Raw genomic sequence first — 22666 nt, forward strand, 5'->3', positions numbered from 1 at the left:
GAAGGGATGGAGGCCGAGGAGCCCTCACCACCTCAGCAGCTCCTCTGAAGGGTGGCAGCTGCAGCTTCAGAGCCCTCAGCCTTCCCTCTAAGCCATGATGTGCTTTTAGGGCAAGAAACCAGGAGACAGCTACTGAATATAACCTGCGATGTACGCCTGTAGAGAGCATATACAAATGAGCCTTCAGGTCCACAGCTTGTCTGCTGCCCTGGGGCTCCCTGGAGGCCTTTTTATCCAGCGCCCACCAGTGCTTGGCAGCAAGGGGCCACCATCAGGCCCACCCCACCGTCATGGCCACCTTGCTTCCTTGGCCATGGCCTTCTCAACAGCACTGCCCAGGGGCGTACCTGAGACTGCAGCCTGGTGCTGGCTCTCCAGAAGGCTGGTAGCAAGAGAAATTAGGGTAAGGAACAGCTTAATGCAGGCAAAACCTGAGTGTATTAATTAAAGTCTTACTGACTAGGGAAAAAAAAAAGGGGGGGGGGGGGAAGCAAATTATGTATTGCTCACAAATTACTCTTCCAACTTTAATGATGCTATGTAGAACTTTTAAATATTTCAGTCCTACAGACGTTGGCGTTCATAGAGTTCATAAGATTTCATAGAGTTCATAAGAGTACATATGATAAGTTTATTGTAAGATAAAATTGGCCTGTTTATAACTTCACGGAATCACAGAATTGTTGGAAGGGACCTTTAGAGATCATCTAGTCCAATCCCCCTGCTAATGCAGGATTGCCCAGAGCACATTGCTCAGGACTGCATCAAGGCAGGTCTTATTATGAAAGAACTAAAGTTTTGGTCTATTTCCTGCCTATTTCCTATTATTTTATAAAGCATTTGTAAAATTGAAAGCAAATTACCTCACACCCTACCGTTTCTGCTCTTGTACCCTAATTTTAGCTTGTATTTAGTAACCTCTTAGTATTGTAGACAACTGTGTAGCCTAGAGTTGGGTGAAAATAAAAATTAAATTCTGGAACTAAGGATTCAGGGCAATATGAATCCTGTGTTGGATACTTGGAAAATACTTCAGGAAGAAACAACTACTGAGAAAAAATGCTTTCTGGCTGTCTATTTAATAACATTTCTTTAGCTGTATTTGGAGATATAGTTTGTAAAGCAGTAACAAATAGTATAACATCATGTTCATAAATTCCAAAGAATCGTAGGAGATTTATAGTAAATTATACTCTGGGTTCCTCGACAACAACCAGAGCTACATATTGATATACGAGTCTGCCTACATACATCTTTTATCAGAAACATGGTTGAATCTGTAGATTATTCATATCTGTGTCTTTAAAAATTATTAGATTCATCATTTATCCAAAAGCAAGCAAAATTATGATTGACAGATATAGTGAATAATAGCAAAAGAGAGGAAGCACATCAAATGAAGATACTCCCAGAGGAACTATTAATATATGGGAAGCCATCACAATGCAAACAGTCTGGTACTAAAGTTATAAAATATCTGCTGTATTTTTCCCTGCAGAGCACCTGGTTTCTACAACAACATTAACAGGCTCTGTAAGGGCTCTGTAAGTATTTTTAAAACGGTCCTGAAATAAACCACCAGGACAAAACCAGTACTCAAATTGCAACACAGTAGTCAAGAGAATTACATTGTCAGAGTTGCTGTCCTCTGTTTGGCCTTTGAACCAGCTGTGCCTGTATCTGGGGGCTGCCTTAGAAAAAGTCAAAGTTGTGTTTCCCAGTGGGAAACAGTAGGTAATATTCTGTGCTGTGCCTTCCACTTAGCTGAGGAGCGCACCATTGATTCGTGGTGTAACTGTTAGAAGCTGCATTTTTTCACTTGTAATCCAATTCTATTTTTATAATAACGCCCTAGAGATTCTTGCCTTTAACTTCACTAGAGGTTATCCTGAAAAATGACTGCGCAGAATATAGGGAAACTTCTGTAAAAATTGGAGAAGACTGTGTCTCCATTAACACCTGTCTAAAAAAATAATTAAATTGATGTGTTGTCTGTGTGAAGGTACTTTTGGTCATAGAAAACCCCGAATACTTTCTGCCAAAGACATTTATTGTAGAAAACCATGGAAACGTGAATTAGACAAGCGAAAGGAAAGGATTGCTGTGCTGTATGCAAGCGTAAGGCAGACTCTCATTGCAAACACACATTTCTATTTAAAACATAAGTGACCCCGGGTGTAAGCTGGACTATGGCTTCTCACGGCTTCATTGCCTGTGCGAGGTCAGCATCACAGACAGACCCCGGCTTTGATTTGCAGGAGAAAAAAAGAAAAAAACAACTTTTTGAAGCTTTTGGGAAAGTGAGGAAATCGCGAGCAGGTGACCCGAGAGTACCCTAAAAATCCTCAAGCAGAACAAAAATAATTCCAACTCTGATTTTGCCCTCGGCGTATTGGCGGGAGAGCCACCCCCGAGCGCTGTGCCCGAAGGGGGCGCAGTCGGGCCCGGGCCGGGGCCGGAACGGGCGGCGCGGCGCCTCCCGCTCCCAGCCGGCGCCATAAAGCCGCGGACGGGCCGTGCGCTTGCGCCTTGCGTTCGGCTGTGTTCGTGGTGCCAAGATGGCGGCGTTTTCGGGTACGTGGTGCTGGGGCAGGTGGGGATACCGGCTGCGAAGCTACGGGAGAGCCTCTCGCCTCCGGACCCGCGGGTGCGGCGGGGCCCGATCTCCCCGCGGCCGAGGGGCCCTGTCAGTGCCGGTGCGCGGCTCCCCGGGCCTGCCCAGGCGCGGGCCCTCCGTGGTGTGGGACTTACCGCGGCCTAAGGCGGAGGGGCCTGCGGGGATATGGGTGCCCTTCCCGCCTCCCGGGGCTTTTGCAGGCCCTCAGAAGCTGCTACCGAAATGGGTTTGCTGGTTTTAGCGTCTGTGTGGTATCTGCGTGTCCGGCAACCGGGGCGGCTCAAAAGTCAGACTCATTCCTTGGGCTGACTGGAGGCTCATCCTTACTGTTCTGTGTGTTACAGTGGGTAATAACTGGTTTTTATTGGAATAGTTCTGCTCTGTGATATGTTTTGAAATATGAGTGTAATTTAATATGACTGTAATTTAAAAACTTACTGTTGACAGAGGAAGCATCGCTTTTTGTACCCCCCACATGCACATATAGGCGACCAACCAATACTAGGATACTGTAAAGTTTTAGTGTATGTGACGTTTATAATTTGTTTCTTTTAATCCCTTACATTTAATCATGAGGGAGAATGCGGAATCTTCTTCCATGGATCTAGAGATGAGTTTAGATGCTAGATGGTGGGATTAATTTGACTGTAGTTGAGGAAAATGTCGTAGTGCCTTTCTTTGATTAAACTCTTGGACTGTATATGGAATTAAACTATGTGAATTGGAAGTATATTGAAAATGAAAAAAGTAATATAGATATATATATATATAATTAGCAGTCAATGGCTTTTTTAAATTGCTCTGAAAAAGCTTTTAGCTTATGTAGATTGTCTAATTTTCTAGGAATACCGGCTAACACTAGAAAATGTGTTACAAATAAAATGTGTGTCAGCCCAGCTCTCTCCATATGTACGTGTGTGGTATGTGTGAAACCCAGGACGTGACTGTGTACAGGCCAGCATGTAAAGGCTCCTTTTAGAAAGGTGCATATTTGCACTTAAAGAAATGGATTTAGAGTAACACTCTGCACCTGAAAAGATAGCCAGTGGCTAAATTATTATTTTGATGGTATAATGCCATCATGTGGGTTGGTTAAGATCTGCCTTCCTCTTGCCCTTATTGAATAGTTGCAGGGTTGGTGGGTTTTTTCTTTTTTAAATAGAGAAAAAGTGTTTATCAACATAAAACATTATTAGGTGGTTCATATTTAACTTGTGTCTGAGGTAGGCCTTGATAGCAGAGTTTAATGTGAATTTGCTAGAAGGGGTATCTAAGGAAAAAACTTTTCAAAGCTGGATGTAATTCGTAACTGAAAATAAAAGCAGTGTCTAGTTAGTACATGTGTTTAAGGCCAGATTTGGTGGAAAGAAACTTAAACATTTCAAACTTGAGTTCCTATGTGATACAGGTTTTTTCTTTTTTTGAAAACCGTTTGCATCACAACTGCAGAGAGGGTCAGGATATTTGTGAATAAAGAAGTCTTCCCTGTTGTTTACGCAGGCAGTTTCCTTAAATGTGCCGAGATAAGTACTTTGCCCTTGAAATGGTGCTCAGTTCCTGGTGTGTTTGCTTTGCTGCTGTGTCGACACCTGCCCCTATGCTTAGCATGAGCTCAACTTACTCCACTATAAGTGGAGACAACTGTTAAAACTATATGTTGGGAAGGGAGACTGTTTCTCTTTGATACTGTGAGTTCTGTAGAGGAGGCTGCGTGTGCTGTTGCCAAAAAGAACGTTTTTTATTTTTGTCTGTAGTTGAAAGTGTTGACACTTGTAAATCTTTTGGACTACATTGAGATGAATAATACTGCTTGTTCCTTTTTTCTTGTCTTACAGAAATGGGTGTTATGCCTGAGATAGCTCAAGCAGTGGAGGAGATGGACTGGCTGTAAGTAGGAATGCATTTGGGCTTGGCAAAATCTAATTTGCCTTTCTGCAATACACGACATGCGTCGTAAAATACCTCTGCTGTCACATTAAAACAACACAGATATGTGTTTTCCTCTAACTGTCATTGCATCTCATGCACTTCTTAGTGTGAATGACTGAAAAACACAAGTTGTGACTGCAGTGGTAACATTTAATCTTGGACAGGCAAAGCATAACTGCTTATACTTCAGTGTCGTGTGTTTGATAAAAGCCTTTGTGCTTCTACCTCTGTGCTTCTGGTTTGTTTGTTATGTATCATGGCTTTATTGGATGAAATACTGTCACGTAATTGATGCTAGTTTAGTAACTGTTTTCCAGACTGGTCTGAATTTGTGTTTTTCAGAGTTGATGCTTGTGTGTTAGTCCTTCTACAAACATTATTCTTGGTTTTGGTTACTTGTTTGGCTAAAATATTTGATGTCAGAGCTTGTTTTGATCTGACATTCAAAATGTTATAATAACATTTGCCTGCTATTTCCCATCTTGCAAATGACTGTGGTTTTGATGAGTTCCTATGCAAGCTAAAGCCTTTTTTCTACTGATAATATTGAATTATGGTAATCTGTTCTTTCCTTTAGTCTTCCTACAGATATCCAAGCAGAATCCATCCCACTTATCCTGGGAGGTGGTGATGTACTTATGGTATGTATGCAGGATAGACCTATTTCAAAAAAGCCTATGTCTTTTAATTGTTGCTTGTGCAGTCAGTTCCCTCCTTCCCAGAAGGGTCCATGGTTAGACAAGGTCTCCTGTCCTTCTTCAACAGAAAGTATGTTCTTCAGCTAAAAAAACTCTTTGAATTCTTGGTGTGTTTCAAACTGTTCTTGCAGATGAGATTCATTCTTTTTAGGCTTTGTTTTTTGACTACTTGACAGGCACTGTGCACATGAATGAAAGCTATCTGATTTCTTCTACTTTGCTTTTTGTCGTAAATACCTGACACAGATCTGCATGGAACATGACTGATATTGCCTAAACAAATGCTGCAGTATTGATAACATTGAAGATACCAGATTAGTATACCTTGTTCAGCATGTCTTTTGCAGATGTCTGTGGTTTTGATTCCATAACCAAAGTAATGTTGCTTGTAATCTTCTGTAGTGCCTCCAGAAATTTGACATATATAGATAGTTTTTCTGGTGGACTTTAGGAACTTTTTTTGTTGGTGTTCATTTTTAATTTTTTTTAAGTCTATTGTAAAGGTTTTTCATGTTTGTATTCACTTCTAACTTGTATAAAGCAATGGCATTACTCTCTTGAGATTTCCTGTATTATGCAGATGTAAAAGTAAGTTTAGTTTATTCAAATAAAACTGTAGAATAGTCCTTACAGTGTAAGTTGCAACTCTGATTGAACTCTGAAATTTTTCTTCTTATAGGCTGCTGAAACAGGGAGTGGAAAAACTGGTGTAAGTAATCAAATTTGAATTAGCAGAAAGTAAAAGGCTTTAATTGGTGAGAGGTGGCGTGTGTGTTTGTGTGTATGCTTATATACAGAGAGAATGTGTATGTGTATTTAAGCAGTATTATCAATAGTCTTTATAAACATACATGTGGATGTGTTTTAAAGTGGTTTTGGCCCTGGGTATTGCACCTGAAATCCAGGCTGACTGTGTATCTGGAGATATCTGTATAAATTCTGGAATGAAAACAACTTTCTGTTTTAGGCTTTTAGCATTCCAGTTATCCAGATTGTTTATGAAACGCTGAAGGACCAGATGGAAGGCAAGAAAGGGAAAGCAACGATTAAAACCGGTGGGGCAGGTAGGTTTTTGTATGTCACACTCCTCAGGTTTGGGACACTGTTAATTCATGTTGATTTCATCACCTCCAAAAGTAAAGTTAACCTAGCTTGCCATTAGATAAGTATTTTTTCCTTATTTTGGCATAATGTAAACAGAATATCATCATCCCAGTTTGTATAAAACAGTGAATGTGAATTTACTTGTGGAGTCACAGTAAGAACTGGTCTGCAATCTCACTAATGCTCATTGCCTTTAATTTAAGGCTGGCTGATGCACACCACACTCTTCAGTGCTCTTCTGAAAGCCATGCTAGTTTAGTGCCTTACAAGATGTGAAGTGGTAGTAGTGTCCAGCTTAAAAAAAAAAAAAAAAATTTAATAATCTTCTAGTTGCAGTGATAGATAAGACATCAGCAGTGACATCACACAGCTTGTTGGGACCTCTTAAGTGAGTTTGAGCAGAAAGCTCTTCTAGACTCAGACTTATTTTTGTGTGACTGGGGTAGCACTGGGGTGTGTCTTTGAATTCTGCTGTGCTGAATAAAGCTGTTGCATTCTTCTGGCACCTAGCTAGATTTGGAAGCAGCTTCAGTTGCTGCAGATTTGAAGTACCAAACATTGAACTGAGCAAAAAAAACCAAAATCCTTCTTGAAAGAATGCAGTGTAAATACACTCAATAATCCGGATTGAAATAGCATCTAGTTTCACAAAATAAGAGATATCACAATAAAAAGTTGACTTTGTTGCAACATGTTATTGGGCATATGAAAAGAGAAGTCAGAAATTTTATGTGCTATATGTGCCATATATTTTAGCACTTCAGTACTGACATTTTAACTGATAACCCTAAGAAATATCTTAATGTAAACTTGGGACAGAAATAGCAAATGCATTTCAAATTTATTGCTCTTAATGTAGTTTTGGGTATTTTTCTAGCTGAATTTGATTGTGGTGATGTGGCTTATTGTATACATGTCTTTGTTTCAGTTGTATTTTTAAGTAACTTAATCTGTGCTCTCCTTAATGGAATAATCTAAACTTTCATAGAATACGCCTTTGGATTATGCATCTGTGCCTCTCCTTCAAGTTGTAGGCCTTTGCTTTGACCTCATACGAATTGCACTGAACAAAGCTGTCTCCCCAGAAAATTAAGCCAAACAGTGTAGAACTAAAGTCAACTTCTAATTTGAGTTTTCCAGGCTTACCTTGTTGGTTTAATGCTTTTTCTCTTGTTGTTTTTCAAACCTAGTGCTGAATAAATGGCAAATGAACCCATATGATAGAGGAACAGCTTTTGGTGAGTTGTCCCTAATGCTGGCTTAAATGTTGCCTTGAAAATGTTCACTTGGTGGGGAAAAAAGAGTAAACTAGAAGAAAGTATGCATGAAAACTTCTTTTAAAAGCAGCTAGGCAATTTCTTTAACTAAAACTCTTGTAATTTTCAGCGATTGGATCAGACGGTTTGTGTTGTCAAAGCAGAGAGATAAAAGAATGGCATGGATGCAGAGCTACTAGAGGCGTGACTAAAGGTAGATAAAAATTTACATGTTTTGAATTAATTCTTCTAGAAGTTTAAACTGAAGTGCCTGCTTGTCATGCATTGTTAGTGTAAATAGATGCATTTTAAAATTACTATTCATCTGAACAAATGTGCGTTGCTCAACTTACTGCTAGCTGAAGACTTCAGAATTCCAGATACCTCTGTTTTGTTCTCCTTATGTTGTAATTCACCTTCACCCTGTTAGGGGATTGAGTCGGAGGAAACAGAATCATAACTAATACTCATTAGAACACATTTTATTAAGGTGCTATTAATAGGAAATAGCTACTCACACAGTAAGTAGCTCATACACTTCACACAGGCACATGCATACTCAAATTTCATGGTTACATGGGGTTGGACTCTTGGCTGCTGCTCCAACCAACTCTGTACTCAGAAGCAGAGTCATATTGATACTCCAGTGGTTCTAGGTGGGTGTTCAGAAAGACCCTCGTTGCAGATAACTCTGTGGTTGGTCTTGTGTGTAGCAGCCAGTTGGATGTGGTTCGAGTTACGCAGCCAGTTGTTGATGCTAGTGCCTGCTGGTGGTTTTGTGTTGGTTTGGCAGACCCCTGGTGTTCTGGGTTTATCAGTTCTTGTGGATTCAGTAGAACCACTGGTCTCTCTGGCTTATCACTCCTTCAGAACCTTTCGCATGCTACTTCTCAGTCTGTAGTTGTTCTCTGATGACCTGTTTTTTTGTGGCATACGTAGGTGCCTACAGAACCTTTTTGCACTAACACACCAGTGGTTTTTATCACACCTTCAGCAGGGGTGGAAGTGTTAGACTTGCATGGTCTTGGAAGCAGCCAAACGGGACTACTCTGAAATTGAAATTTAGGTGATGTTTCAGATCCTTTCTTGCTCTTTTCAAGGGAAATACTACTATGAAGTTTCCTGTCATGACCAAGGCTTGTGCAGAGTTGGTTGGTCAACTATGCAGGCTTCGCTAGATTTGGGTGAGTATCCTTCAAAAGAAGGATCCCACAGTTTTCATCACCTTGCAGAGAGAGGGCTCCTTGGGGAGGACATCAATATTAGGGAGATCAACACTGTTTGTACGAATGTTGCTCTTCCTGTAAGAGGAAATCTGCTTCGATTGCAGCAATGTTTCTTGAGACTTTTCCCCTTTAATTTCAGTTTTTTTAGTGAAGTTGACTGGAGACTAGTTAAATCAGTAATTGTCCTGGTACAAAAATACTAGTTTAGCGTATATCAAAACTAGAAGTTTTTAGTTAGCCCTGTGTATTATTTTTTTACCTGCAAGTGTTAGAGGTTTCAGTTGCTGTTACAAGGAGGAAAAAGTGTAACCAATCACCCAAAAGGTACAAAACCTGTACTGTGTCTTGTCTTCAGGCACTGATAAATTTGGCTTTGGCTTTGGTGGCACTGGTAAGAAGTCTCACAACAAGCAATTTGACAGCTACGGTGAGGTAAGCTTTAATTGTTTATTGGTAGAATGATAGTAGAAACATTATTAAAAGATTTGCCTGTTGGTTGTGTACTGTGACAATCAACTGTCTTTTGTAATAGTGCTAAGTTTTAAGGGAAGGTCACTGGGCAAAAGTACCATGAAACATTGAGCCATTTTTAGGTAAAAGCATGTTAATAGATTGAACAAAAGCGCTTACCAGCTTAAGGCTTACAACTGGGGCTGGACTGCAAATATATTGGCTCTTATTTCGAAGAGAAACCTTTTCTGTGTGTTACAGGTTAGAGGTTAACTGATCCCTTGGATGTATTTCTTGAATTGTTTCAGTTCTAGCTTGAACAACACCAACCTGTCTGTGTACTTCAGTGAATGTCTTACGTGAGGGTGTTGTATCCTGTTTAAGTAGAAGTAATCGCATAACTCCTCAATATGACAAAACACATACTTAAATGCTAATAAGATGTAGTTAGTCAGGATCTATTTCTGGCTATTGAGTTGGGTTTGCCATTAGAACTGTTACTTTAATACACGCTTCTGAAAACGTCTAACAGGAATATCTGTGGTGGTTTTTGTGTAGCATACCAGTCAAGAGTTCAGATGTTTAAGCATAATTTATGTAACTGAATAATCCAGCAGAAACTCCAGCCTTTTTGTGGCATTAGTGAACTCTCAATGCTGCAAAACTTTCATGACTATTGTATGGTAGTTCTTTTTTTAAAGTAGTGATTTGAGCTGTTGAATTACAAGCACTTCATAATAGGCGGGTTTTATTGTGTATATATTTAAATGAAGTACTTCAGTATACATAACATGCATATGTTATCTCCTGCAAGTTGTAGTCTTTTTATATAGTTAAAATACGAGTTTCTGTTACTGTGTTTGCTGCTCTAAGCTTAGATTTATATTGGCTAATAAATGCATGATTAATGCACTTTTCCATAAAGCAGAATACTTCCAGGTAAATGATGTAAACTTATCATTATCAAAGTGCTTGGTTTTAAAGTAAATTTAAAACAGTAATAAATATTTAGATATCGTAGATAAATTGGGCAGGTTACTGAAGATTTGTAATCCAATAAAAATATGCATGCAATTTGCAGTGGTATTGTTGGAATAAAGTGAACTTGCTTGTCTCAAATTAGCATTGAGTAGGGAGAAGTGGGAAAACTGTAAAAGTTGATGGAACGTAAGCACTAAGTTTTCTTTAAAGACTGAACACTAACATCTCTTAGCTTCACAACCCTTTCTTTTGTTACAGGAATTCACTATGCATGATACAATTGGGTGTTATCTAGACCTAGATAAAGGACAAATAAAATTTTCCAAAAATGGTAAGTTTTGTTCACTTTTTCTTTGGAATTTTATTGGGGTGCTTGTACTGGGAGAGGATCAGGGAGAGGAATGCCCACACATGGAGTGTCTGACTGAATGAACCCTCCTTTCAGGGAAGGACCTTGGCCTTGCGTTTGAAATCCCACCGCACATAAGGAACCAAGCACTTTTTGCAGCTTGTGTACTGAAGGTAATTTAGGAATATCACAGATGTGTAAGATGATGAAAATTGTTCTAGTTTTGGCAGTTAACTACTTATGTGTAAAATCTGCATACTCACCTAAAATTACTGTAGTTGTGCTCGTACACTCCCTGTTTCCTTTGGTCTATTTCACTACTTGAGTGGTCACCACAGGGTATTAGCTTTGATGTGTACTGTTCAGGTTAAATATCAAATGTTTAAATTCAAATTTAAATGCTTAAATTGGAATGTAAGAGTAGATAGTGCTGGTATTCGGAATGAGTTATCCATGCTAGCTTGCCTGTATTGAATTTCAACATACTGTGATTCAACAGATACAAGCAAAGAACTTGAAAGTGCCAGAATTCTTGTTCCTTTTCTTCTCAGCTCTAATATGACTACTCTCAGTACTGTAGTGTGGTATGTCTTTGTGAAGTTAGTCTGTCTGGGTTGATCTCTTACCAAGTCAAGGTTCTACCAAAACGTTTTGGTGGTCAGAGAAATCTCCAAGTCAAACTGTGGTGTTTTGTTTTTTGTTGGGTTTTTTGTGTTGTGTTTTTTTTTTTTTAAATTGTGGTTTGTCATTGAAAATTAATAGAATGTGAAAGTTCAAAATATTTTCCATGTATCTGTAAATGCGGGAATACTTTGATATAGAAAAAAGTTTTAAGAACCACACATGAGATATCTGGCAAGTTTTAGAAGACTTGGGAAAGGGGAATATGTAAGATGGGAGAAAACACACCTTCCCTCCTTTGAGTCTAGCTGGTTTCTTATTGGAAAATTAATTATGGAATTGTTTCTCATTTTATGTGACTTGCCTTTGTTGAAATCTAGAATGCTGAATTAAAATTCAATTTTGGTGAAGAAGACTTCAAGTATCCACCAAAAGATGGCTATGTTGGACTTTGCAAGGCGCCTGATGGTAGTGTTGTAAAATCACAACACTCAGGTAGGTTAGATTTTTATACTTCTCTGCTCTTTATTCAGGTTGTATTATAGAGCATTTTTTGATCACCTTAATTGCTTCATTACTGCTGTATTTGGGGTCTTACAAAGATCTTACTAGTTACAATATTAATGCTTTTTTAAAATATTTCAAGATTTCTTCATCTTAAGCCACAGTCTAATATTTTTATTTCAGAAATACATCAGATAAAAAGAGAAGCTCAGCTAAATTACTCAGCATGTCATTTTAAAAATAAGTGATGTGTTTAAGCTCTGCAATAAAATTAATTACGCTGCATGGCCAGTATACCCACTGTAATCTCTCAATATTAATATGAAACTCTTCATAATTGGGTGAGCAATAACATCACCCTTTAATGGAGCCTTTAGAATCATGAGGTTTTAGATTATTACTAGAAAATCCAAGTTTGTTTCCAGTAAAAATATCCAGGATAGGAATGTAGTATGTCTTAATGGCATATTTTTTTTTCACTTAGGAAATGCACAAGTGGTTCAAACACAGAATCTTCCAAATGCTCCAAAAGCATTGATTGTAGAACCCTCAAGAGAACTGGCAGAACAAACTTTGAACAATGTGAAGCAGTTCAAAAAATACGTTGATAATCCCAAATTAAGGTAACAGTGCATTTCTACTAATTGTATTTATGGTATTGTTCGTGGATGTGACTTTGCAGGGGGACAGGGAGTGTTCCACTTCGTAGCTGAGTGGGCCTTAATCTGCAGGGCTACTAATAACAGCCTCGGTAGTATCTGCTACTGACCAGCCTTCTGACTTCTCAGCTACAGCCAGACCAGTTAGGGATTTTGTGTTTGTCTATGGACTATGTCTTTCTGGTATGTCAAATCTATTTGTCTTTTTTCTTTCAGACTATCAAAGGTATGTTTTTCTTCAACAAAAGCATATCTGCTGCTTGCTGCCCTATTTATCTGAGCATCCTCCTGTGACCCTCACTTCCCCCTGCCCAAATTTTCTTTGCTTTTAATCTTCAACAAATTGTTATGTAGAAGGTCTGTGCTATCTACATTAGTGTGCCCACAGGATGAATCTTGCAGTGATTAGCAGGGGAATGCAATTCTGACAAATGAGTAATCTACAAGCTGCTTTGGTCTAAAGTTGTTTCTTTTTTTTTTTTTTACTGTGCTTATAAAACTTAAACAAATGTCTCCGTATTCTAAACTGCAGTCAATTTACAAGTAGAACTGCAGAGGAGTAGCAATGAGGAGAGGCAGGCTATGATGTAAGACTCATTTAACTTACTGTTACTTGCATTTCTAGCTTTCAAGAACATAGGAAACTTACCGAGCTATACTTCTGTTTGAGATCTTTCAGGAACAGATTCTTTAAGATGAAATTGGTTAAGGTGTTAGTGTGATGAAGTAATCAAATTCAAATACAATTTGGTAACAAAACTCTCACTTCGCAAATTAAAATGCAATACACTGCATACGAATAGAAGAATTATAAAATTATTTTTTTCCTATCCTTTGGTTCTTAAAATCATTGTTCATAGCTGTTAATCATCAGCTACTAATAAAAGAATCAGTCTTCAGCCAGATGTTTAATAGATCTTCTGAATATAATAAAAACCTAGCAAATGTTAAAATATATTGTTGTAATTTTAGGGAACTGTTGATTATTGGTGGTGTTGCTGCAAGAGATCAACTCTCTGTACTGGAACAAGGAGTAAGTTGTATTTTTGCTCATATGATCTAATAGTTTGCGTTCTGAAAAGCTCACGATGTTGCTAGAGAACAGTAATGGTGCTTCTTGTAACTCCTGTAAACCTGATAAAAAGAAATTGTGCAGTTGACAGCAAGCTCATGCTGCACTGGTCTGGCATTTGTTGCTTTACCTCCATGGCAATTGTCAGTACAAATGCTTGTAGTACTTGGTCAAATTCTGTTGAAGCCTGAGTACTTCTGAAAACTTTAAAATAAAGGTGTAATTTTTGCCATTTGTCCTTAACTAACAAGACAGAGATGGTTTTCCTATTAACTTCTGCATCACATTTGTATAAATAAAATTGTTGTACAATTATCAGGGTCAAGAACCACAAACTGGTTCTACACAGAAGGAACTGGTTTAGCTTGAGCAGCATGGGATGTACAATCAATTCAGTCATGCTGTAGGATAACATGCTAATTTACTTTTATTTTAGACTCACTTTTGGAAGTGAGACCACATCTTTTAAGTTTTTCAGTGATTCTATCTGCCAAAATACAATTTTTCTCCTAAGCAGTCCTGAAGTGAAAGATTGCTAGACTTTCACATGAATGGTAAATTCATGATAGTGAACCCTTCCATTTGGCAAAATCTTAAGTTATTTCTATAGTTGATAGATCTGATAGGTATACTTCCACAGGGGGAAAAGTTTAATTTATTTTATTCCCATGTAAAAACAAATCTGGCTTTAGGTAACAAAGTTGCTCAGCTTTGCTGGGGGGAGAGGGGAGGGAGAGGTGGGGGAGGAGAAGTGTGGGGAGAAGGGAGCAGTGGCACAGCACTTCCCAAAATAAGGAAAGGCTTCCTGCCTAAAGCAGGTTCTGCTATTGAAATGGTCATAAAATCGACATACAGGTTGCCTGGAAAGGCTGTGGGATCTCTGTCCTTGAAGACAGTGAAAATTTTGCTGGACAACTTCCCGAGTCCTCTAGAGCAACTTGGAAATTGTCCTTGCTTTGCATATGGTGGTGGGAATGGGAACCAGATGAGCTCAAGAGATCCCTTCGACCCCAATTACTCTAGGATTCTGTGGAGCTATAATTAATAGAAAATAGGGCATCATACTGATAATTGTCTCATAATCTTAAATTTAGCCAAAGCTGGTAATGTTTCTAGTTAGTTATGGGACTAATTCATACTCTTGTGTGTTTCACAGGTGGATATTGTTGTTGGAACTCCTGGAAGACTGGATGACCTGGTCTCAACGGGAAAGCTTAATTTATCTCAAGTTAGATTCCTGGTTCTGGATGAGGCTGTACGTAGAGAACTAAGTGATATTTAAGTTCTGTTCTTAAATGCAGTATAATGTTTCCTGAAAGAGTCAGTAAAACATCATTGTTCTATGTCATTTGGTAATTCAGTGGAACAACAACTAGCTACCTACAGGCTATTTCACGTCAATCTTCTTATTTCTTACTGTAGAACCTACACACCCCCTCCCCCAGTAGCCTCTCTGGTAAAACTATTTCAATTTTTTCTGATAGAGAAATATGTTTCAGACTCTATTCACAAGATGAGTGAAGTCTACCCCTGTCACTGAACAGGGAAGCTGAAAGGACAAAGACGAGATAAGCGTTTTTGATTGCCCTGCAGGTCTCAAAGCCAATGAATGCTGGAGTCAATATGCTGTGAAATGAATGCGCCTCCCTCTCTGACCTCTTATAGTACAACTGCATATTCACAGAGATGGAATGCCTTGGGGTATGAGCTGGGAGAAGCTGCTGAGACAGATGTTCGATTTCTTGTGAAGCACAGCAGCTGTGCTTGTAAATCCTGCAGTTTTTCCCCCTTTTTTTTTTTCTCCTCAGCAATAATATCCCAGCCAGGCATTGAACTGTCCAGCTAATTAAGAGAAAATTTCTGAGGCTACAAGTATATTGGTTGTTTAACTGTAGGAATTGCAGCTTGCTTACTTTGATTTTATTCCTGTGTAGGATGGCCTTCTCCTCCAAGGTTATTCAGACTTCATAAACAGGATCCATAGTCAAATTCCTCAGATAACTTCAGACGGAAAGAGACTTCAGGTATAAAGTCTGTTGTTGGTTTTAGGGGTTTGAGATTTTGTGTGTGTGATTTTGGTTTGTTTCGCGTTGGTTGGAGTTTGGGGTTTGTTGTTTCTTTTGTGATATGCACTGCTTTCACTTGCTGACTGCTGAACCAGAATTTGTTACACCACTTGCCCAAAAATGGCACTTGTCTGTTGGGTTCAGTAATTGTCTGTGAAAATGTATTTTTAGAATCCTAGGTCTTGAAGCCCAGTGTTAGCAGTATTTGGGTTATTTAGATACTTTTATATCTGAAAAATGGGTGATTACATGTATTACAATTTTTGATGCTCTAACAATCTTGATTCAACAGCTGTCAGTAATTCTGCTTTCTCCCTCTTAAATGATTGGGGTTTTACAAGAGAATACGTAGAATCATAGAATCATCTAGGTTGGAAGGGACCTTCAAAGTCATCTAGTCCAACCATCAACCTAGCTCTGACAAGAAAACCATCACTAAACCATGTACTCCAGCACCATGTCAACCCATCTTTTGAAACACCTCCAGGGATGGTGCCTCAACCACTTCCCTGGGCAGCCCATTCCAATGCTTGATAACCCATTCAGTGTAAAAATTTTTCCTAATATCCAACCTGAACCTCCCCTGGCACAACTTGAGGCCGTTGTCACCTGGGTAGTTCCTATGATGAGGAAAACCAATCAGGGACTTTGTACTACGTTATGCTATTCAACTACGTAATGTTCTTCCAGTTCTACTCTGATCCTTCTGCAGGGAGAATCTGATCTTCAGTGATATCCATATGGCTCTTTTTTTTTTCCTTCTCAGGTGATTGTGTGCTCTGCAACGCTGCATTCTTTTGATGTGAAAAAACTATCTGAAAAGATCATGCATTTTCCCACCTGGGTTGATTTGAAAGGAGAAGATTCTGTCCCTGAAACTGTACACCACGTAGTTGTGCCTGTAAATCCAAAGGCTGACAAACTCTGGGAAAGGCTCGGCAAGAATCATATCAGAGTAAGTGGTCTAGAAGTGAAAATTAAGACATGTTTACTTATTTAGCCTTCAAAAGTGGGGCCTAATGTTGTAGGATCTTTGCCAGCTATTGAAGCAGCTTAGTGTATCTGAAATACGATGCTGACCACCATGGAACAAACTGATATTAGTGATGTCATAACACTGTTTCTGAACATTTCGGTCTTACAAACATGATTGACAAAGATCTTGATAAAGTTATATTCTGAATTGTATTAGAAAACAATGGTACTGCCCTTCTTTTGCACTCATTTCACAGCTAATTGTCTGTAGCCTAACTGTAGGTAGTACCTGTCTTTCCTGATTGATCAGGATAAAATAAACCATCCAAGACAGATCATTCTATAAGTAATTTTGTCTGTATGCAAGATGAGCAATTTTTAGAGGAATGGATTTAATCTCAGACTACATTTGAGACTCTAGTTTTAATTTTTCATTAATTTTACCATTTAAGTTACGTAGTTTAAATTCTACACACCTACTCATGTGAGGAGGAGGTGGTGGTTTTTGAAGTCTTCAAGTTCTGGGTAACCTGGGACTATATTTCATTCTCGGGAACTCTTAACGCAGCTACAATCAATAGGTTTTCTTAATCTCTTGTTGTCCCTGGAACCTCCCATTGTTTGGTCTGTTAGAACTATTTCATTAAGCCCTGGAACCTCCCGTTGTTTGGTCTGTTAGAACTATTTCATTAAGTCTTAGCATGAGTTAATTTTGCTTGGGTTTTAGGTTTATATCTGATTCAGACTAGCATAGGGAAAAAGATAAGGAACAAGTTTGTATCATTTAGCTTTGTTCAGGTTTGGTGTGTGTGTGTTTGTTGTTGGTTTTTTTTTTAATTCATTACTTTCTACAAAGGTGGTTTCTATCCAGTGTCTACATAAATAATTTTATTGCCTCTTTTTTTTTGAACAAGTCTTGTGTGATAACGCTCAAGACTTTTCCTAGCTAAAGGTATATTAGCTTATCTGGTGGGAGAGCAGAATGCTAAGATTACTTTTAAACTTAATTAATTTCTTGCTAATTATGGGTAAGGGAGTTAAGTATTCCCTCTGTAAAGTATGGACTAAAAACTTGGAGGGTTTATTTGGTTTTTTTTCCTAGACTGATGAAGTACATGCAAAAGACAACACACGACCTGGCGCTAACACTCCAGGTAATCAGCAACACTAGTTAAGTAATAGCTTGTGAAATAATCCTTTGTAAATGTTATGAAGTAAATTTGAATTATAGTAGATGCTGTCTTTGAGTCGTGTTCCTCCAAACATTTATATCTGTGTTTTTTGTAGTTGTGAAGAGAAATGTGGCTCTGTAAGTAGAGCCGAGACAAATAGATCTGAATATATATTTTGCAGATACACACTGACAAGCACCTGTTGACATAAGTAGCCTGAAACTCCTGAGTTTTGTTCTTTATGTATTATAAAGAACTGGGGAGCAGAAGAAACTGAAGGTCTAGCTCATTTGCCCTGTGTACTGAAAGGCTAGAGAAAACTTTTAAATGTATGCTGTTCGAAGGCTTTTTGTATTTTTAAACAGTTTGAGTGAAATAACTTCTTTACTTTTACTTAGAAATGTGGTCAGAAGCTATTAAAATTCTAAAAGGAGAATACACTGTTCGGGCAATCAAAGAACACAAGATGGACCAAGCCATTATTTTCTGCAGGACTAAAATTGATTGTGATAATATGGAGCAGTACTTCATCCAACAGGGCGGAGGTAATATTTTTCACAAGAACCTCATTCTGCTCACTTTCATGTCTGTTTCAAAGCTGAAATTGTATGATAGAGATCACAGATGTGTGGACACATCACAAATAAAATTGTGCGTAAGCTTTCTGACATACTGACTGGACATAAGGGTTTGGTAGCAGGGAGCTGCAGGGGTGGCCTTTGTGAGAGAAGGCAATGAACTACCCCTTACCTGTTCCAGACAACTTGGAAGTTGTTGGAAACAACCCATATGCAGCAAAATTTGAACCAATGGGAAGAGCAGATGGTGTCTCTGAAATGTGTATAAGAAAATATGACAGTTGCTGGGGGCAGGAGCCATGGGAAGAAACGTGTGTGTACAAAAGTACACACAGAAGGAGACATGGAAGGAGAAACGTGAGAGAAAACACAGGGGGACACTGAAAGGGAACATGTGAGGAGGAAGGTGAAGGCTAGGTGAAGTTTAGGCTAGCAAGGAGTGAGGGGACAGGACTGCACGGACCCCCTCTGGGGAGGGGTGAGGGAAGGTGTTTGTTTTATTGTTTGTCATCTTTTTTCCCCAGTGCCTATATCGTTAATTGGAAGCTTATGTTAACTGGTAATAAATTAAGTGAAATTCCTGAGTTGAGACTTTTGCCCACAAAATGTACTTTTTTCCAGTTCTGTATGGTGTTGTGTTGAATTTATGTATGATGTTGTTAATGCATAGCAACTCTTTCAGGCCCTGACAGGAAGGGACATCAGTTCTCATGTGTCTGTCTGCATGGTGACAGAAAACCTCAAGAAAGAAAGCAAAACCTGGAAAGATTTAAGGTGACAGAGGGTTTTCCCTCACTTCCCAATATATGAAATCATATATTAATTTATTTTGCTAATAATCTATTTAAATTAAATCACATTCAAATGCTCTATGACCCACTTCCTAAAATTCTGAGGCGCAACTTTGGTAGGTGGAAATCTATATTGTCAATCAATATCTTTGTGAGTTTCTATTGAGAGGGTAGGTGGGCTTACCTTTAAATAAAACCAAAATTTAAGCTCTGTAACAGATTAATTTTTTTAAAGTCTTTGGGTCTTGACTATTAAAAAAAAGTTAAATATTAATAGTTTGATTTTTAAGCCATTCATCAATTTATACTTGCCTTATACTGTTGGGAAAAGAAGTAAGGGTGTAAATTGCCCAGGTATTCACATTCACAAAGCACTATTGCGCCGTGGAAGAGCTTTATTTGAAGTGTTCTTAAATGTACAGAGACACTTCAAGGTGAAGTAAATTGCAAAACTATTGTTTCGTTGCCTGGGGTTTTGTTTTTGTTTATTTAGTACAACACTTCTTTACAACTGTGTTTTTGTAGAGGGGAGATGTCCGTTTCTTGATCTGCACAGATGTTGCTGCCAGAGGAATTGATATTCATGGTGTTCCGTATGGTAAGACATAACTTCTAAACTAAGCTATTGAAATGCATGTGACTTCAATATATTTGCAGTAAAAGCGGGTATATGTCTTACAGCTTCATTTTTAAAAGTTGTAGATGTTAAAGGCTTGAACCAGGCAACTTGTAATGTGTTTGTTCACCATACCCTCTCAAATACCTGATGATATTCTTCATTGTTGGGGATTCTTCATTTGTTTTTCCACTCTTGTCAAAAAGTAATCACGATGAAAGCAGTTTTACACTAGAGGCCTTAAGTGTAGGTATTGCAGGTAATGACACCTCTTAACTGCTGTAATAGAACATAAAGTATCTATATGGGTTAAGGAGAAGGATTGCAGCAATCAAAATCATATTTATCTTAGGTGTCTGTTCAGTGGCCTTAGCTGGTTTATCTTTAAAAAAACCCAAACTTGTATGCTCTGTGGATTGTGTGTGTCTTGTACAGTTATCAATGTCACACTCCCTGATGAAAAGCAGAACTACGTTCATCGAATTGGGAGAGTAGGAAGAGCTGAGAGGTATGTATGCCCTGTTCTCATGAGTAGTTGCCATGTTTTCTTAACTATTTTTTGTTGTTGTTATTTCACAAGTTGGCAGTAGTGATTGAAATATGTTTTTCTCTCTCCCTTCTCCTGTAATACTTCAGGATGGGTCTGGCAATCTCCCTTGTGGCAAAAGAGAAAGAAAAGGTAATTATGCTCCAAAGCAAAATTGAACAGACGTTATTTACTGGAGTTCTCTCCACAGATGATGTCTGACTTTAATATTCTGCATTGGAAAACTGCTTGCTTGTTCTCGCTTAATTGAAAGGGAATTTAAATAGGTCTCTGTATTTATTCACTAAGCAAAACGAATGTACTAAGCTATTTCACAAAGTTTAGAAGTTTCCCTTTATTTGTAGGTTTGGTATCATGTGTGCAGTAGCCGTGGAAAAGGGTGTTACAATACTCGACTGAAGGAGGAAGGAGGTTGCACCATCTGGTACAATGAGATGCAGGTAAACGTTTTGCTTAACCAGAAGGTTCTAATTACTGTAAAAGACTGTGGGATGTAGTTCTTGTTTTAGCTGCGTAGTAGAAGTACAAAGCTACTTGTGGCGTGTTCGTAACCTTTGATTTAATTTGAAGAAGAAATTAGAAAATTTATATTAAGTTATTTCTTCAGTTATATAAAAGTTTATTTGAATATTCCCAGCCAATTCTGTTGTAGTCTTCATAGTCTCTATAGTCTCTCTAATCAAATGCTGTTAAGAGTTACAGTATGTTAGTTCCACAGTTTACCTAATCAAATGCTGTTAAACTGTGGAACTAACATACTGTAACTCTTTATTTAGATGGTTTGTTGCAAAACTGTAAGCAACTTAAAACTATTGTTCTCTAACCTGGCAATACTGTGTCACTGCAGTACATTTTTATTGGGATTTATATACCAAGTTTGAATGCTTGCTAAATTACAGTGCTTCCCTTCTTTCTACATTACAGAAGAGTGAATGATACTAAGCAACTTAAAACTATTGTTCTCTAACCTGGCAATACTGTGTCACTGCAGTACATTTTTATTGGGATTTATATACCAAGTTTGAATGTTAAATTGTGAATTGTGAATGCTAAATTACAGTGCTTCCCTTCTTTCTACATCACAGAAGGGTGAATGATACCTCATCTGTGGTATAATAAGCTTGGACTGTGAGCTCTTTATAATAAAGTAGCCACACTCACATAAGTAGGGTAAAATAAAGGATTCTGGGTAGGGTAAAAGCCTGCTGAGATTGGAAAGGAACTTCTGTTTGAGGGGAAAAAATTGTGTTAGTCCTTGGTGTCTGTGACCAAATTGTTTTCTGTGTACAGTTCCTGTTGAAACTACTTGAATGTGACTATTCAGAACGTTAGTCTGTCTGAAGTCTTGGACCATAAGAGTACTTTAAAACATTTTAATGTTTTTTTTCTAGTTGCTGGGAGAGATTGAAGAACACTTAAACTGCACTATTGCCCAAGTTGAACCAGACATAAAAGTACCAGTAGATGATTTTGATGGGAAAGTTACATATGGGCAGAAAAGAGCTCTGGGTGGTAAGCAATGAACTACTCTTGAATTAACAACTTGTTATGCTGTGCTCAGTTTCTTTATCTGCTGTGTAACTACAGGATAGATTTATTTAAAAACAAAAAAATGCTAGTTCTCTGCTGTCTTCTGGATTTGTTACCAGCAGTCTGCGGGTTGCAAAAGTGTGTGTATGCCTGTATTTTGGTTTTTTTTTTAACAAGTTAACAAAGTTACTGCAGCTTTCTGAATGACTGTGGTTGAGCATTGTTAGTTCTGCTGAAAAATGGTTTTGAACACATCATTTAGTTTGGGTCTGTCTTGGCAGGTGGACTCTATAAAGGCCATGTGGATATTCTGGCACCTACAGTACAAGAGTTGGCTGCCCTTGAAAAGGAGGCTCAGACATCTTTCTTGCATCTTGGCTATCTTCCTAACCAGCTGTTCAGAACATTCTGATTGCACCACACTTGAGACAAGGCTTGAGTTAATAAATGCTCTACCCTGCAAATACAAAAATCCCATACTGTCTCTGAGTAGCAGTAGTTAGAAAAGGATTAAAATTAAATATACTTCTTGCATGATGAACAGCGTGTTCAGTGCTGTTAACTCTGTATTAGCTGTTGTCTTGATAAAATAAAACAAGTCAAAGATGAAACGGTTTCTTTTGCTCTTCTTTGCCCTCACTTTGAGGATTAATTTGCAGAATTGTTCTGTGCATAGCTTTTTGATATATTGAAAATACAAGTATAGTTAAGCAAATCTGGAAGAAGGGAAGCTTAATTATTTTCTTTGCAGAATGTTAAAATTATTTAATTAACTGTGTACTGTAATTTTTAATGCTGCACTTTTTCAAGATGCATCCATATTCAGACAGCTGTTTACATTTAAGATAATGAAGAAGAAAAAAAACCTGGCTTCCTGAGGTACGTACTTGAAGCTCTTGGTTATCCTAAAACACTAAGTCTAGGC

The 22666-nt window shown here is 38.3% G+C and overlaps 1 protein-coding gene across 1 annotated transcript; it reads left to right on the forward strand.

Annotated features, from left to right (window-relative positions):
• Positions 1-2476: 2476 nt before the first annotated feature.
• On the forward strand, positions 2477-22352 carry DDX1 (DEAD (Asp-Glu-Ala-Asp) box helicase 1). Its single transcript, XM_014956880.1, has 26 exons — positions 2477-2574; positions 4453-4504; positions 5124-5187; positions 5924-5953; positions 6212-6308; positions 7539-7586; positions 7735-7818; positions 8705-8788; positions 9186-9262; positions 10520-10592; positions 10707-10783; positions 11612-11726; positions 12220-12358; positions 13367-13427; positions 14623-14721; positions 15401-15490; positions 16299-16487; positions 17610-17661; positions 18078-18224; positions 18940-19031; positions 19574-19646; positions 20100-20172; positions 20301-20343; positions 20556-20651; positions 21603-21723; positions 22023-22352. The coding sequence occupies exons 1-26, from the start codon at positions 2559-2561 to the stop codon at positions 22151-22153; spliced, it is 2223 nt and encodes a 740-aa protein (XP_014812366.1). The 5' UTR covers positions 2477-2558; the 3' UTR covers positions 22154-22352.
• Positions 22353-22666: the final 314 nt, after the last annotated feature.

This window comes from Calidris pugnax, unplaced genomic scaffold, assembly GCF_001431845.1.
Source record: "Calidris pugnax isolate Ruff unplaced genomic scaffold, ASM143184v1 scaffold171, whole genome shotgun sequence".
In the NCBI taxonomy this organism is placed as follows: domain Eukaryota; kingdom Metazoa; phylum Chordata; class Aves; order Charadriiformes; family Scolopacidae; genus Calidris; species Calidris pugnax.